The sequence below is a fragment of the Hyla sarda genome, chromosome 12 (genome assembly GCF_029499605.1).
Source record: "Hyla sarda isolate aHylSar1 chromosome 12, aHylSar1.hap1, whole genome shotgun sequence".
NCBI lineage: Eukaryota > Metazoa > Chordata > Amphibia > Anura > Hylidae > Hyla > Hyla sarda.
In genome coordinates, this window is record NC_079200.1 from 64,708,210 (window position 1) to 64,726,574 (window position 18,365).

General features: G+C 43.7%; 1 protein-coding gene across 3 annotated transcripts in view; it reads right to left on the reverse strand.

Moving 5' to 3' along the window:
* Nucleotides 1-231: 231 nt before the first annotated feature.
* The window catches only part of PTK6 (protein tyrosine kinase 6), a 69,763-nt gene continuing 51,629 nt past the window's right edge, over nucleotides 232-18,365 (reverse strand). For all 3 annotated transcript variants that reach the window (XM_056548264.1, XM_056548262.1, XM_056548263.1), the window contains 6 exons: nucleotides 10,962-11,125; nucleotides 8,948-9,119; nucleotides 6,687-6,845; nucleotides 3,042-3,223; nucleotides 2,722-2,875; nucleotides 232-1,241 (listed from right to left, as the gene is read on the reverse strand). In XM_056548264.1, the coding sequence (XP_056404239.1) occupies nucleotides 988-1,241; nucleotides 2,722-2,875; nucleotides 3,042-3,223; nucleotides 6,687-6,845; nucleotides 8,948-9,119; nucleotides 10,962-11,125 (1,085 nt within the window). In that variant the 3' untranslated portion in view covers nucleotides 232-987. The remainder of the gene's footprint in view (nucleotides 1,242-2,721; nucleotides 2,876-3,041; nucleotides 3,224-6,686; nucleotides 6,846-8,947; nucleotides 9,120-10,961; nucleotides 11,126-18,365) is intronic.

Genomic DNA, 18,365 nt, shown 5'->3' on the forward strand with positions numbered 1-18,365 from the left:
TCACGACCACACCCTCTAAATGTAAGTCTATGGGAGGGGGCGTGACAGAAGTCACGCCCCCTCCAATAGACTTGCATTGAGTGTGTGTGGCCATGGTGTCACGGGGGACGTGGCCGACCCCCGCAGCACGAAAACCGTGTTTGGAACACTTACATCTGAACACTGGCCAGTGGAGTACCCCTATAAGATTGGTGTTGGCAGATCCCACCATGTGAGGAAGGGGGCCTTATTACGTACTGTCTATGAGAATCTCACTGAAAAATGAATCAGCCATGTCAGAACTAAGTTGTCTTGAGATAAGAGCCATCGGAGGTATCTGAAAGCTACTCCAGCTTCCAGAGAAGAAGCAATGGGCCATTTAGCCAAGTCTTTTGCATACAATAAAGGGGGTCTCTGCTATGGAAAATCCCTATTTGTTAGAAGGATTCCTTTACAAATAGCTGATGACAAAGTGTCCCCCAGCTGTGATCTTCAGTGATCAGTTGCAGTCTATGGAAAAACCTGGATGTAAGGGCACAATTTCCCTGTAGCGCCTCCACAGGGGAAATGAAGCATTACATAATGTCCATTGATATGAAAGGGTTCTTCATGTAATGCAGGACTGGTCCTCCAGAGTGAAGGACATTCTTTGTACCCAGCCAAGAGATGAGGATCCTCTATTAACTCCCAAAAAGTGTCTCCAAGAACTGGACAGCCCCTTTAATAGAGGAACGGATAAACAAAGAATAAGATATGTTAGAGTCCAGAGAACTGCCCTTGTATAAGGGTTTATCTATATCAGACAGCTGCAGGCGGGGTTACTAAGAAGGCCCATTAAGTCTTTATTGTGGCAAATCGCCTAAAGAAAATGTGAGCATAGATAGACTTTCCTTTTACCTTGACCTTCCAATATTTTAGGATATAGGGCAACTCTGTAGGCGCTAGTAAGATAATAGTTGCACATTGATTACTCCTTCCAGCTGTCTTGGGTTGTTGGTGGCTCACGTCTCATTGCATAACTGGCTTCTTCAACTTGTTTAGCCATTCCTTTAGCTTAGCTGGATGTTTGGGGGATTCTTCTGAGGGCTCATAGTTGGCCAGGTTGTCTATAGAGATCTTAAGGTCATTAAAGGTTGGTCTCTTCTGAGGGTTTTCCTGCCAACAATCCAACATAACCTTATAGATTTTATCTGAGCAGTTATGTGGAGCTTCCATGCGGTTGCCTTTTTTGAGGTATCGAAGCAATTCTGAGTTATGGAGACCTAGAGACAAAAAGAATAAAGCGGTTGGCAGCACTATATAAAGCCCTATATAACAAATACTTGCTGCTGCCAACTTATACCAGCTATACATACATAATTATATACCCAAGCTATACCAGCTATACATACATATTTATATACCCAGATTATACCAGCATGGCCATATCACTATATACAGAAGATATATAACTTATACCAGCTGTACATATATAATTATATACAGTATATACCCATGTTATACCAGCATGGTCCATATCACTATATACAGAAGATATATAACTTATACCAGCTGTACATATATAATTATATACAGTATATACCCAGGTTATACCAGCATGGTCCATATCCTGATATACAGAAGATATATAACTTATACCAGCTGTATATATATATAATTATATACAGTATATACCCAGGTTATACCAGCATGGTCCATATCACTAAATACAGAAGATATATAACTTATACCAGCTGCACATATATAATTATATACAGTATATGCCCAGGTTATACCAGCATGGACCCTATCACTATATACAGGAGATATATAACTTATACCAGCTGTACATATATAATTATATACAGTATATACACAGGTTATACCGGCATGGTCCATATCACTATATACAGGAGATATATAACTTATACCAGCTGTACATATATAATTATATACAGTATATACACAGGTTATACCGGCATGGTCCATATCACTATATACAGAACATATATAACTTATACCAGCTATACATATATAATTATATACAGTATATACCAGGTTATACCAGCATGGTCCATATCACTATATACAGAAGATATATAACTTATACCAGCTGTACATATCTAATTATATACAGTATATACCCAGGTTATACCAGCATGGTCCATATCACTATATACAGGAGATATATAACTTATACCAGCTGTACATATATAATTATACACAGTATATACCCAGGTTATACCAGCATGGTCCATATCACTATATACAGGAGATATATAACTTATACCAGCTGTACATATCTAATTATATACAGTATATACCCAGGTTATACCAGCATGGTCCATATCACTATATACAGGAGATATATAACTTATACCAGCTGTACATATATAATTATACACAGTATATACCCAGGTTATACCAGCATGGTCCATATCACTATATACAGGAGATATATAACTTATACCAGCTGTACATATCTAATTATATACAGTATATACCCAGGTTATACCAGCATGGTCCATATCACTATATACAGGATATATATAACTTATACCAGCTGTACATATATATAATTATATACAGTATATACCCAGATTACACCAGCATGGTCCATATCACTATATACAGAATATATATAACTTATACCAGCTGTACAGATATAATTATATACAGTATATACCCAGGTTATGCCAGCATGGTCCATATCACTGTACATAGAAGACAGGATATCAGAAATATGACAGTAACCACAATTACCTGGATATGGGTTCATGCCTTTTGACATAATCTCATATAATAAAACTCCAAAGGACCAGACATCAGACTTGAGGGTGTACTGACCATAGGCCAATGCCTCGGGTGCTGTCCATTTATAAGGCATTTCCTTGGATTGAGATACATAGACTTCATCCTGAGAAGAAAAGCAACAACAACTTTTATGTCAATGCCACAATGATGATGCACACGTTGTGCATGTGACACTGTGGCGGAACTCTGACCTCAGCGTTCGCATTCATTAAACACAGGAGCCTGGACTTCCCTACAACGTTATTTGTGGTCAGCTGGGCTTTTCTTACCTTAATAAACCTTGCCATGCCAAAGTCTGCGATCTTGCAGATGTTGTTTTTTCCAATGAGGATATTTCTGGCGGCCAAGTCACGATGAACACAACTGTTTATCTCCAGGTAATGCATTCCGTCTACTACCTGCCCTGCGATATCCAGGAGCGCGTCCAGATTTAGCTTCTCCCCCTCGCAACCTGAAGGAATATTCAACAAGGGAGGGTAAGATGCAAAATATGGGAATGAATGGGGATCTTCACCTCATGAGAGTTCATACATCTCACCACCTTAGAAACTAAAAAATACACTCTAAGGCTAGGTTCACACTGTGGAATTTCTGGGCAGAATTTCTGCCGGAGATCTAGCATAGCATTGATCAGTGTTTTCGGTGCTCTGTTGCTCCAGCCTAGATCTTAGGCATGGAGCAGCAGAGCGATGATCGGACAGCGGGAAGCGTGTTAAGAAGCCTCCCGCTAACCTCCCAGCTGTTCGGGATGCTGCAATTTCACCACGGTAGTCCCAAACAGCCCACTGAGCTAACCGGCAACTGTTTTCTCCCATTTTAGACGCCCCGATCAACTTTGATCGGGGTGTCTAAAGGGTTAATAGTGGACACCTGCCTAATCGGCAATGTTGAGTATTAGCCGCGGGTCCTGGTTGTTGATAGCAACTGGGACCCACCGGGTATGACGCGCACTAAGCCCCTGACTGCACTTTACATAGCAGGAGCCAACGCAGGATGTAAATATACCCCCTGCGTCGTTAAAGGGGTTAAATGGGGTAAACTATATTTTTTTTTTAAATCAACTGATGCCAGCAAGGTTAACAGATTTTTTAATTACTTCTATTAAAAAATCTTAATCCTTCCAGTACTTATCAGCTGCTGTATGCCCCAGAGGAAGTTGAATTGTTCTTTTCTGTCTGACCACAGTGCTCTCTGCTGACATCTCTGTCCATGTCAGGAACTGTCCGGAGTAGAAGCAAATCGCCATAGCAAACCTCTCCTGCTCTGGACAGTCCCAGAGGTGTCAGCAGAGAGCACTGTGGTCAGACAGAAAAGAACACGTCAACTTCCTGTGGATCATACAGCAGCTGATAAGTACTGGAAGGGTTAAGATTTTTAAATAGAAGTCATTTATAAATCTTTTTAACTTGCTGGCACCAGTTGATTTAAAAAAAAATGTTTTCCGTCAGAGTATCCCTTTAACGTTAAAAGAGGTTGTCCAGGAATGGAACAAAATGGATAATTTCTTCCAGAAACCACACCACTTTTGTCCACAGGCTGTGCTTGGTATTGCAGCTGAGCTCCACTGAAATGAACGATGCTGAACTACAATAACTGATACAATGCAAGGACAGATGTGCTGTTTTGGGAAGAAAAGTTGTGTACCCTGAAGCACTCAAACTCTACACACATCTTTAAATAGTCACATAAATTTCCTCCATTTGATACCTACCATATTTGAAAATTACTCCATTTACCAAAAATGGCTTCTTACCCGAGAAAAAATAAAAAAAATAAAAGTCTAGGCGTCTCCCTTCCCTGCAATCTGCTGTCCATTGCCTGTTGTTAAGGGAAATCTGTCTCCAGCTAGATTAGGACAAATAAAGGAAGTGGGATGTGGCTTAGCATGTGCTGTGTTGAGGAGAGAGGGCCTGGGCCATGTGCCTGAAAACAACTAAACCAGTCTGTAGTCTCCCACCTTTAGCTTCTTAGTTGCAGCAGTAGCTCAGTGCTAATTGTAACCTTTTTGCTGTGCTGCTGTTTATTTAACTCCTGCTTACATAGCACCTTGCAAACCCAGAAATCACAAATCCCTTCTCCCTCCACATGTCAACTATAGTCGTGTACTGTGTAAATATCCCCAGCTCCGTGCCAGCCTGTTCATTCCAGTGCACTTTCCCCAGCTCAATGTAATGGCATTGCAGAAAGGAGTATTTTCTGAGATAGGCCAGAGGTTTAAGGGAGAGGAAATTACTATGTGTGTACTACTGGCAAACAGCCAAGCTCTGGTCCCATCCTTTGAAATGGAGAGAATAAGAAACTGCTGTGCACTATAGAGGAGGGTCTCAGGAGCTTTTAATTTTATATTTTACCATTATGCCAGGGCGGCCACAATTAAAATACAAGCCTTACATCCTGATGCTCCTCCGTTGCCGATGAAATCGCTCTTCCATCTTCTTTTGGGGCCTGACATGTCACACTGCGGTTCAGCTACTGTCCGCAGCGATATCCCACCTTGGCTGGTGGTAGGCTGAGTGGCAGTGTGGTATACTGAACCCGCCTTTTTCTGGTGCCTGAACCCAATACATCACTATGCTGCTCAGCCTATCACTGGTCAAGGCGGGACATCGCTGCAGATATTAGCTGAGCCGCAGTATGATGTGTTGGGAGACCGGAAAAGTAATACCAGCAGCATCGGGGTTGCGATGGGAGATAAAGGTGTATTATGTAATTGTGGCTGCCAGGGCATAATGGGATGATAAACAATTTAGCTGGACAACCCCTTTTAAAGAGGTACTCCAGTGGAAAACATTTTTTTAATCATCTGGTGCCAGAAAGTTAAACAGATTAGTAAATTACTTCTATTTAAAAATCTTAATCATTCCAGTACTTATCAGCTGCTGTATGCTCCAGAGGAAGTTCTTTTCTTTTTGAATTTCTTTTCTGTCTGACCACAGTGCTCTCTGCTGACACCTCTGTCCATGTAAGGAACTGTCCAAAGTAGGAGCAAATTCCCCATAGCAAACCTATCCTGGACAGCTCCTGAAATGGACAGAGGTGTCAGCAGAGAGCAGAACATAAATTTAAAAAGAAACTAACTTCCTCTGTAGTATACAGCAGCTAATAAGTACTGGAAGGATTAAGATTTTTAAATAGAAGTCAATTACAAATCTGTTTAATTTTCTGGAGCCAGTTGATTAAGAAAAAAATGTTTTCCACTAGAGTACACTGGAGTACCCCTTTAATGCAAGCAGCAAGAGCATAAATCACCTTGGCACTCCCTATCTATCAAACAAATCTTTCGAAAATATGTGCTTGAAATATGTATTTGACAACTACCAAGTCTGAGATTTTTGGATCACAACTGTGGAATTGGATGAAGGGAATGATACAATAACAGTGCAGTGTATTGTCTATTCCGCTGACTGAGTTTACTCTATGGCACCATCTACAGGTACTGATGAGTACTGCACTCTGGCAACAATTAAAGGGGTATTCCAGGAAAAAAACTTTTTATATATCAACTGGCTCCAGAAAGTTAAACAGATTTGTAAATTACTTCTATTAAAAAAAATCTTAATCATTTCAGTACTTATGAGCTTCTGAACTTAAGGTTGTTCTTTTCTGTCTAAATCCTCTCTGATGACACCTGTCTCGGGAAATGCCCAGTTTAGAAGAGGTTTGTTATGGGGATTTGCTTCTAAACTGGGCGTTTCCCGAGACAGGTGTCATCAGAGAGGATTTAGACAGAAAAGAACAACCTTAAGTTCAGAAGCTCATAAGTACTGAAAGGATTTAGATTTTTTTAATAGAAGTAATTTACAAATCTGTTTAACTTTCTGGAGCCAGTTGATATATAAAAAAGTTTTTTTTCCTGGAATACCCCTTTAAGCATAGTAATATAATAACCAATATTTCCTATAAGTTACACTTACCTCTCAGAAAGTTAAGCAGGTCCCCCTTGGACAGAAGCTCAGTGATTATATAAAAAGGGTTTCCCACTGAACATACTGCATACAGGGATAAGAGGTTACGATGCCGAAGGGTCTTCAGAAATGTTGTTTCCCTTATAAAGGTTTCCTGAGTGACCACATCTGAGGAATAATGGAGAGAGCAGAATTTTAAAAGAAATGCATTTTGTATTTGCTGTTGCATTGATGTCTATGAAAAACACTGCATGTGACCGCATGAAGAGGGATACAGTGCTGTGCATTAAAGAGAGGGGCCCATATAGCAAAGAGTAATATGGGTCCTACTAAGATGCATTTTACTTGTCTTATTCTAATAGTTCACTGGTCTCCAAATTGTGGACCACTTTTTGTTGCAAAACTACAACTCCTTGCATGTTATACTGGGAGTTGTAGTGTTGAAACATTTGGAAGTCCACAGTTTTCAGACCACTGCTATAGTTAAAGGTACCTCTCATCAAATAAACTTTTGATATATTTTAGATTAATGAATGTTGAATAACTTTCCAATAGCGTGTTAATGAAAAATATGCTTCTTTCTATTGTATTTTTCCCGATCAGTCCTGTCAGCAAGCATTTCTGACTCATGCTGGAGTCCTAAACACTCAAACAGGCTGTGAACAAAGCAGGCTGGCAGCTCTGAGTGTTCTCCTTTGTGAACAAAGCAGACTGGCAGCTCGTAGTGTTTAGGACACCAGCATGAGTCTGAAATGCTTGCTGCCAGGACTGGTAGGGAGACCCCTAGTGGTCATTTCTTCAAAGTGGAAAATTAAATAGAAAGAAGCATATTTTTTAATAACATGCAATTGTAAAGTTATTCTGCATGCATTAATCTATAATATATCAAAAGTTTTTTTGATGAGAGGCACCCTTTAACCCTTCTGCGCACAGGAGGCCCCTACATCTCGGTCAGAATTGCCACATGACATCCCACATGACCCTTAGGAACTAGAAGTGGACACATATGACATTTAGACTTCTATTTCTTGCATAAGTAAGACACTGAAAGTTGAAAATCTGCATTAAATGTTTTCAGGAATTATGGACTTGCATTTAAAAGTAGAAGGTATGATAATCTATGCTACATAACATTATATTATACAACAGAAAATAAATTGTGACACTTTCCCTTTAAGAAAACGCATCATTTATATATATATATATATATATATATATATATATATATATATATATATATATTTAGTTCATGGTACAGTTGGTTTATTGTAGTCTGAGCAGATGACAGGTTTAACCTGAATATTCAGTCAGTCAGTGCTCCACATATTTGAGGTCATGGCAAGACTGGAAGCTCCATTGACTTTCTTTTTTGTAAAATGCTTCCACCTAGTGGTCAGTTGTGTAAATCGCATAATGTTTATTAAACAGTATGGTTACTTTATAAAAGTGGTCTCCAACCTGCGGACCTCCAGATGTTGCAAAACTACAACTCCCAGCATGCCCGGACAGCCTTTGGCTGTCCGGGAATGCTGGGAGTTGTAGTTTTGCAACAGCTGGAGGCTCCCTGCTCTGGAAACGCTGGTATAGACAGGGATTTACAGCTCCCAGCAGATATTTCCTACTTTTATATGTAAGGACTTGCTTTATCTATATTAGTTATCTAATTTTTCTTTAATTCTCACTTTTTCCTATTTTTGGATGACATTTTGGTGCCTTTAGAACCAATTACCAGGTTTCCATAGAGTTCTGGTCTCAACATACAATGGTTTCAACATACAATGGTCGTCCCAGAACCAATTAATATTGTAATTTGAGGGACCACTGTATAGCTATCTGAAGGTGCTATACAAAAAGACACAGTGATAATGTCACGTAGATTGCATCTTGCCCTACAGAGGCAGTAGCATTGTAAATAAAGTGCTGCTGCCGTGTGAGAACACATATACTGACCAGGTAGAAATAAAGCGCACGTCCCAGTGTTCCCCCACCTCTCACTCCAACGCGTTTTGCCCCGCTTCGTCCGAAGCGTTCTGCACATTTTGTTCAGAAAATACGGGACCGGAGGCCGTGATCGTGATGTATCGGTCACGCCCTCTTGTGATGTCACATCATGATCATTTTGTTTTGTTTGTTAGTTTGTTTGTTTTATGTTAATTGTATTAACTTGTACTTGACATGTGAACAAACACAAACTTAGGAAGAAATCTTTTGAAAAGTAGTCCCCTGAAAGTGAACATCCCCTTTAAATCCCTCCAGAATGTGTCACTCACCTTGACTAATCGTCTTGATTGCCACTTTAATTTTGAGTTTTCCAATCCAATACCCTTCATAGACCTGGGAAAAATTCCCTGATCCCAGCTTCTCTGTCAGTTCGAACTCCTTCCTGGGTCGTTCCCACTCATCAAGGGGAATTAAGCTCATTTCAGAGCCTGTAGACTCATCCTGCACAGACAATGCAAAAAACAGTGCAAAATCTATAGATATAGAACTCAACGTATGTGTGTGTATACATGTGTATATATGAATGTGTGAGATATTTCGATTAAACTTGGTACACATCTTTCTTGGAACTTCTGGTACATCTCTTGACATGTAAGAAAGATGTGTACAAAGTTTTGCCTCCTGAAGAGAATATCTTTCTGGAGGGCTGTGCAGGCCCCCAAAGAAATGCCACCCCACACCATTACTGACCCACTGCCAAACTGGTCATGCTGGAGGATGTTGCAGGCAGCAGAACATTCTCCACGGCGTCACCAGACTCTGTCACATCTGTCACATGTGCTCAGTGTGAACCTGCTTTCATCTGTGAAGAGCACAGGGCGCCAGTGGCGAATTTGCCAATCGTGGTGTTCTGTGGCAAATGCCAAATGTCCTGCACTGTGTTGGGCTGTAAGCACAACCCCCACCCGTGGACGTTGGGCCCTCATACCACCCTCATGGAGTCTGTTTCTGACCGTTTGAGTGGACACATGCACATTTGTGGCCTGCTGGAGGTCATTTTGCAGGGATCTGGCAGTTCTCCTCCTGCTCCTCCTTGCACAAAGGCAGAGGTAGCGGTCCTGCTGCTGGGTTGTTGCCCCCTCCTACAGCCTCATCCATGTCTCCTGATGTACTGGCCTGTTTCCTGGTAGCGCCTCCATGCTCTGGTTTAGGGATCGACTGATTATCGGTTTGGCCGATATTATCGGCCGATATTCACGATTTTGGACGTTATCAATAATTATCTTGCCGATAATGCCCCGGCCAGAAACCGCCACCGCCGCTGCCCTATTGTCTCCCCCATCCCCGGTTTCATAATTACCTGTTCCCGGGGTCCAGGCCACTTCTGGCTCCTGCGGCGTCCTGCGCTATTGCTGTGCGCTGTACAATGACGAGTGACGTCCTCAATGCGACGTCACCATCAGTGCGCACAGTGACAGCTCAGGACAGGAGAAGTAGCGCGGACCCCGAGAACAGGTAATTATAAAACCGGGGATGCGGGAGGCAATGGGGCAGCGGCAGTGGTTGGACTCAGGACCGGCAGGGGGAGAGAAGCGGGCGGCGGCGGTCTCTCGCCAGAGGATAGGCAGGGGGGCAGCGGTGGTGGTGGTTGGACTCATGAGGACCCCAGGACAGGCAGGGGGGAGAAGCGGGTGGCGGCGGTGGTCTCTGGCCCCGCAAAAGCTGCTGCAGTTCATTGTTTTAAAGCGCCCGCTTTAAATCATTGATCTGCAGCGGCTTCTGCGGGGCCGGGGGGAGAGAAATTGCCGATAACTTATACTGGAATATCGGTATAAGTTATCGGTTATTGGCCTGAAAGTTCACAGATTATCGGTATTGGCCCTAAAAAAATCAATATCGGTCGATCCCTACTCTGGATACTACGCTGACAGACACAGCAAACCTTCTTGTCACAGCTCGCATTGATGTGCCATCCTGGATGAGCTGCACTACCTGAGCCAATTGTGTGGGTTGTAGACTCCGTTTCATGCTACCACTAGAGTGAAAGCACCACCAGCATTCAAAAGGGACCAAAACATCAGCCAGGGAGCATAGGAACTGAGAAGTGGTCTGTGGTCACCACCTGCAGAACCACTCCTTTATTGGGGGTGTCTTGCTGATTGCCTATCATTTCCACCTGTTGTCTGTTCCATTTGCACAACAGCATGTGAAATTGATTGTCAATCATTGTTGCTTCCTGAGTGGACAGTGTGATTTCACAGAAGTGTCATTGACTTGGAGTTACATTGTGTTGTTTAAGTGTTCCCTTTATTTTTGTGAGCAGTGTCCATTAGGGTCACTCACCTTCAGGCAGGGAGTTGTCAGCAGCAGACCCTTTGCTACCGGCTTCCCTTTGTAGAATTCAATTAATTCATACAAATCCTTAAAAAAGCTGGTGGAGTTCACATGATATTCCCTGTCCTCATTCTGAAAGATCTTGAAGTGTCTCACAGTGTCCTGAGAGCGAACTGGAACATAAAGATGTATCACACTTGTTACTTCACATACATAATACTAAAGAGGTGCACTGCATTTTGGTGCTGGGGTCATAATCATATGATGACATTTATTATATTTCATTTAGTGCTTATATTGATGAGTTACTTTACTTACAACCTTATAACTCTTTAAAAGGAATATTCCTGGACATTTATATAGAGGGCCTATACTACCGTGTTTCCCCGAAAATAAACCCTACCCCGAAAGTAAGCCCTAGCAGGATTATGGGGTAGGGCTGCAATATAAGCCCTACCCCGAAAATAAGACCTAGTCCAGGGGTAATCTGCTGGCGGACCGCGGTCCAGATCCGGACCGCGGCCGCCAGTAATGCCGGCAGACCCCACATGGCCACCACAGTAATGCCCGCAGACTCCATAGCCCCCCCCCCCTGGCCGCCACAGTAATGCCCGCAGACCCGACACCGCGCCCAGCCACCAGAGCGCGGTAATGCCCACAGATTCCACATCCCCCCGGCCACCCCAGTAATGCTCGCAGACCCCACAGCCCCCCTCGGTCGGAGAAACACGGTATGGGTCTCATCGCTGGCAATCCGGAAGGAAGTGGTCTTTTGAAGAGGTTTGACTGTTTTACCTATCTTGCACAGATAAGTTATTTCCTGTATTATGCCCCAGAGCTGCGCTCACTATTCTGCTGGTGGAGTCACTGTGTACATACATTACATTACTTATCCTGTACTGATCCTGAGTTATATCCTGTATTATACTCCAGAGCTGTACTCACTATTCTGCTGGTGTAGTAACTGTGTACATATATTACATTACTGATCCTGTACTGATCCTGAGTTATCTCCTGTATTATACTCCAGAACTGCACTCATTATTCTGCTGGTGAGGTCACTGTATACATACATTACTTATCCTGTACTGCTCCTGAGTTATCTCCTGTATTATACTCCAGAACTGCACTCACTATTCTGCTGGTGGGGTCACTGTGTACATACTGTGGTGGCGGAGTGCCCGCGACCCGGCGGTCTCCGACTTGCCTTGTCCCACGCCTGCGGCGGTGGTGAAGTGGTTCTTCCAGCTGTTGGCTTCTCCATCTTCTGGAATTGGTGAGTGTTCTGATGCGGGGCTTGGCCCCTTCCCCGGTTAGTGTGCTTATGGCTGCGTTCTGTGCAGTGTTCGTCCTTTTGTTTCTGTGTGTATGTTGAGTTTGGTCTCTGGTTGGGAGTTGGGTACGTCTCTTCTTGGGTTCTGGCTGTAGGTCAGTGGTCTGAGCAGCCATCAGTTGAATGTGTATTGTGTGGGAGACCAGAGTTCTAATCCTGCTTTCCTCCTCTATTTCAGGGTGCTTTGGTAGGGTATCGTAAAAAAAAAAAAAAACAGTTTTCTGCGGTGAGTGCTCTTTTGGCCTTACGCTCTGGGTGGCCGGGGTTTGGCAGACTTGGCCCCTGCGGCTTGTTCCTTTTCCTGATTCGGTGGGTGCCGCCCAGTTACGGTTTTGTTTCTTTTGGTTTTCTCCCCCTTTTGTTTGGTTTATCTCTCCGTATTTTCCCAATCTCTGGTAGGCATGGGACTTCTGTATGTCGTTTTGGGTGCTTTAGCTGATGTGTTCGCTTGAGTCTCCGGGGGTAGGTTCGCTTGAGTCTCTGTTTGCCTTGCCTTGTGAGTTTTTCTGTTCGTGGTGGTATTCCGGATAGTGTTGCTCGCGAATATTCGCAATTCGAATATTATTCGCGAATATCGCATATTCGCGAATTCGCGAATTTCGCGAATTTCGCGCTATATATTCGTAATTACGAATATTCGTTTTTTTTTTGTTTTTTTTTTCTTCACAGTACACATCACAGTGATCACCCCTCTCTGCTTCCAGCTTGTGTGGTGTAAAGAAGGCTCTAATATTACTGTGTGAGACTGGCGTGCGAAAATTCGCATATGCGAAAATTAGCATATGCGAATATTCGTATATGCGAATATTCGTATATGCGAATTTTACCTTATGCTAATTTTGTATATACTAATTTTCACATCTGTAAATTTTCGCATACGTGAATATTCGCATATGCGAAAATAAAACGAGGATATAACGAATATGCGAATATTCGCGAATATATGACGAATATTCGTCCATATATTCGCGAATATTCGCGAATTCGAATATGGCCTATGCCGCTCAACACTAATTCCGGAGGGCGATTCTCCTGTGCTCTGCGCTTGTGGGGGTGTGGTTTGTTGATGCAAGGCTGACATGCAAATTGTGAAGCGTTCCATATTTGGTGCTCGCTTCGGCAGCACATATGTTAAAATTGGAACAATACTGAGTAGATTAGCATGGGTTCCGCATGCCGCGTTGGCGTTGGTCTGCTGCTTTACTGTGGTCAGGGTGTGATTGCGTTTTCTCTGTTTTGGTTTCTTCGGGGCTCGCTGGGTGCCCTGGTTACGGTCCTTGCTGGTTTCCTGATTGTTCCATGTGGAATATGGTTCTGGACGGAGTTTTTTCCTCCAGGTTGTCTCTGGCCGCCGAGGGTGTGTGGTATCTGTGCCCCCGCATATGTGCCCCGGGTGCGCTAAGGGCTGACGTTTCGGCTGGTTGGGGTTTTTTCATGTGTCGTGCAGTGGACAGGCCTGCTTTCTGTCCCCCGTTGCAGCTCACGGGAAGCTCGCTCTGTTTCCGGATGTGGCCGGTTTGGTTGGTTGTTGGTGTGGTTTGGTTTCCCTGTGGTGCTGCTGGGTGGTTTAGCCCTGGGTCTTGGTAGTTAGTGGGTTTCTGCCATGCTTGGGTTTTGTTAGCGCTTTTGCCTTGGTATTGGTTGTGGGACTTTGGGTGCTTGCTTCGGCAGCTCATGTTCTGGACTTGTAACGATACTGTGTGGGTTGGCTTGGCCCCTGCGCTTGGTAGCGCTCTAATTTGGTGTTACTTTTCTTCTTTTCTGGGGTGCTTTGAGTGATCGTGGCGTGTTGTCGGTCTGACATTCGGGGAGTTGTCACTGATATTACTCTTGCGGATTTCTTCCTGTGTTCGGCTTGTTGCACTTAGTGCTTCGCTGTTGTGAGTTACTATTTATTTTGGGGCTGTGCTCCCTGGGGTCGGTATTGGGTGTTGACGCTTTGTCTCGTTTTTCTCTGGCAGTGGTTCCGGAGGTTGCTCCCTCGGGCGGAGTCGGAAGGTTTGCCTGTGTGGCTGGCCCGTGGGTCATCGTGGAGTTTGGTGTGTATTTCTTGGTCCGCTTTGGTGGCTCCTGCGACTTGGTCACACTCACGGTAAGGCGTTTGCGAGTGGTTGGTGGTGTGGAGGCCGGGATGTCTACAGTGGAGGGGGGACCCGGAGGTTCCAAATGTGTCTGTGGATAGGGGATTTGTTTTTCGTACCTGGAATGCCCTTTGTAGTTACCTTCCGGGCTCTGATGTTTATTCCTATTTCGTTTTCATATGATGTGATGACGGAAGTTGACTGCTGTGTCACCTCTCCAAGGAGGTTCGAGATTTGGGCTGTGTTCTCTGTGCATCCAAATAACATTCTTAGTACATGACGCCGGGTATCTTCACCTGTTCATGTGAATCACCTTCTATTCAAGAAAAAAAAAAAGGAGAAAACAGGTGGGTGGCTTTCCCACTGTGCTGCGACCCAGTGGGGTGCGGTTGGCGCATGGCGGGGGGTAATTTTTTCTTTTCTACTTTGCGGTTGGTGGGATGTTGGTGCGTACCTAGGGGCTGGGCCCGCGAGTGGGTGGCCTTGCTGTCGGCGACCGGTTTTTCCTATCAGTTTTGGGTCACTTGGTTGCAGCTGCGGGTCGGATTTTTGGTTGTCGCTTTTGCGTCGTTTTGCTCACCCGAGGTTTGCGCTGGCTTTTTTCGGGGCAATGTGGATGGGGCACTTCCCTTCTCCTCATCTGAGACTGGGGTGTCTGTTTTTTGGGTGCCTATTTTATGCAATTTGCGACACATTAAAAAATAAATAAATAAATAAAATAAATAATAATAAAAATTAAAGGCCCCCTTTTTTGTCCGAGACTGCTTCGGCGATCCAGGTAGCGCAGCTTGTGCTGCATGGGGGTCAGCGAATGACTGTTTTTTCGGGTTGTCGTCCTATTGCTTCATGGGGCGGCTGTGGGGCGCCTCCCCCTTTTTTCTTTTTTGCTCCCCGCCCCGATTATTCAGTTTCGAGTTTTTTGTCTGTTTTGGGTTTTGCTTTTCTTTGATAGGATGGGGTGTTGTGAGTTTGAGATTCGCCCTCTTTTTGTATCGGGGCCGGCGGAGATGGCTTTCCGGAGAGGGTAGCGCAGCGCGTGGGGCGCTGACGATCTGCATGTTGCGTTGCTATTTTTGCCCAGTTTGATGTTTCCCATATGTGTTATGTTTTGCGATCGGTTTTCCGCAAGGTGGTGCGAGTGCTGCGGCTCTCTTCGGTGTATGGGTGAGTCTGAGAGATGTGTTCGCACAAGAGTTAATAAAGAAAATTAAAAAAAAAAAAAAAAAAAAAGATTAATAAATACTGTAAAATGAATGAATACAAATTAGTATAAGAAATAGGTCCTGGCGGCAGGTACCTCGGTTTTCCTGGAGAGGAAAAGTGTTGGGCGGTTTTCCTGGAGAGGAAATGTGTTGGGCGGATTTCCTGGAGAGGAAATGTGTTGAGCGGATTTCCTGGAGAGGAAATGTGTTGAGCGGATTTCCTGGAGAGGAAATGTGTTGGGTGTGTTCGGGGGGCTGAAGTGGCCCCAGGTGTTGGCTATCCAGTATCTCTTGGGTGGGGGTCGGAGCCCAGTGTAGGGCTATACTGGTCTCCTCCGTGGCGGTAAGAAGACGGTGAAAGCGGGGTCAACCCGGGGTAGACCTCCACACAGGACAGTGTGGCAGCACCTCTCGGGTTGGCAAGAAGCCAATCGGTGTCTTTGTTACAGTTAAATTGTTATTTATATAAGTAATTTTATAAATAAAGCTGTGGCCGATCCCCACCCATAAAAAAGTTGAATTGTTGTTGTGTCAGTTATTATTTAATTAATTATTGTAATAAGGGGGAGGGGTAGTTATAGCCTGCTAGGAGCTAATTGGGTCTCAACAGTCTGGAGGGGCAAGCTGTGCATAACTAGCTTGCCCCCTGACTGGTGAGCAGTTAAGGGGTTAAGAAATATACAGGCAAGGTTTTTAGCCCCCTCCCCCGTCTGTAAAAACTTGTTGGTAACTATAGTGGTATGTCCCATGGGTGGGGGGGAAGGAGTGCACCAATCAGTGGTGTAATAGTTTCCCGGGCTTTCAGGGGCCCTCCCCTGGGTATTTATAGCTGTGGTGCCTCCCTTCCCCCCTCAATCTGCCCAGGACCCGGAGTTTTGCCCTCCCTCCCTCCCTTTTTGTATCTCTGTTTATTGTAAGTCACAGCTTGGCGGTAAGAAGACGGTGAAAGCGGGGTCAACCCGGGGTAGACCTCCACACAGGACGGTGTGGCAGCACCTCTCGGGTTGGCAAGAAGCCAATCGGTGTCTTTGTTACAGTTAAATTGTTATTTATATAAGTAATTTTATAAATAAAGCTGTGGCCGATCCCCACCCATAAAAAAGTTGAATTGTTGTTGTGTCAGTTATTATTTAATTAATTATTGTAATAAGGGGGAGGGGTAGTTATAGCCTGCTAGGAGCTAATTGGGTCTCAACAGTCATGAATAACCCACAACAAATCTACACCCTCTATCCAAGATAAGTAACTAAGAAATGAGTGTACACAAATAGTATCCAAAAATAAAAATTTTATTAAATATATAAATTCATGTAGACAACAAATACACCCCCCACCCCCCCCCCCATAAAAAAAACATATGACACTCAGACAAGATTAAAAACAGCACAGTGGGGGAACACTGAGTAGAAATTAATGTATATACCGTATATATCAATGCAGATAAATAGGTTAACAAATTACAAACACTGGTAAACATAGGTATATTGTATGTTTATGCCAACATCATGCACCGACTGAATAAAGTCACATAAAAGTATACATTGCTTCTATTAAGTCTAATTTACCAGTCTATCTCCAGCCTGTCATAGTAAAGATACAAGGTAACACAGCAAAGATATATAAAGTGCTGCGTGCAACAGCACAATACTGACCAAATAAAGTAGTGTGGCCTACTCCAGTGTTCCCCCACCTCACACTCCAACGCGTTTCGCCGGCTTCGTCCGGGAGTGATCACTTTACTGTGACAGGCTGGAGATAGACTGGTAACTTATTTTATGTGGTTGTACACCTTATCCATACGGACTTAATAGAAGCAATGTATACTTTTATGTGACTTTATTAAGTCGGTGCATGATGTTGGCATAAACATACAATATACCTATATTTACCAGTGCTTGTCATTTGTTAACCTATTTATCTGCATTGATATATATATACATTAATTTCTACTCAGTGTTCCCCCACTGTGCTGGTTTTAATCTTGTCTGAGCATCAAATGTTTTTTATGGGGGTTTATTGATTATACTCACTATATACACCTATAAATATACAGAAAGCACACCAACAAATATAATAGAGCATCCTACTCTAATCTGTCCCTTCATCCACCCCACCCGCCCTCCTGTACATGGGTCACAGTCCATACAGTTCATCGTTCTCAATATCCAGTCCACAACTGACCCATGCCAAGTCCACAAACAAAAACAAAAAAACACCACCCACAAATACACCCTCCCAACCTAGAACTCCTCCTGACCAACTTTACCATTACCAGCTTTGGAACATACATAAACAAACAATACAACCCACTTTAGGCCCAAGTTTGGTGCCTGTAAGCCCTTCATAACCTTAATATCTGAAAACAAAACTAAAATCTATGGTGCACAAGCATTAGCCCACCACCAGGAAGAAGGATGGCAATCCTGATACATACAAAATTTACATTCTTTCCCTAACTGCACCCTACCTCTCACCCTACCATTATCCCTAAAGATAAACTGACCCTTCTATCACCCTAACCCTGTCCCGACATCACTGTCCCTAACCAAAACAAGGATACTCTACCCAAACGGTCTAGTACCTAGAGCACAGCAAAACAAAACCCTCTCCATAGGAGAGAAGCCCTACTGGTACCAAGACTGCCAGGGTCACCTGTGATATTCCTACAGACCTCCACCTCTTAGAGGACTTTCCGCTGTGTAGACACTAAACACCGTGCGTTCCACATGTTGAATCTAACCACTAAGCTGACTAAGAAAGAAGTGCCCCGATCACGGCCACCCAGGTTCCTGAATGC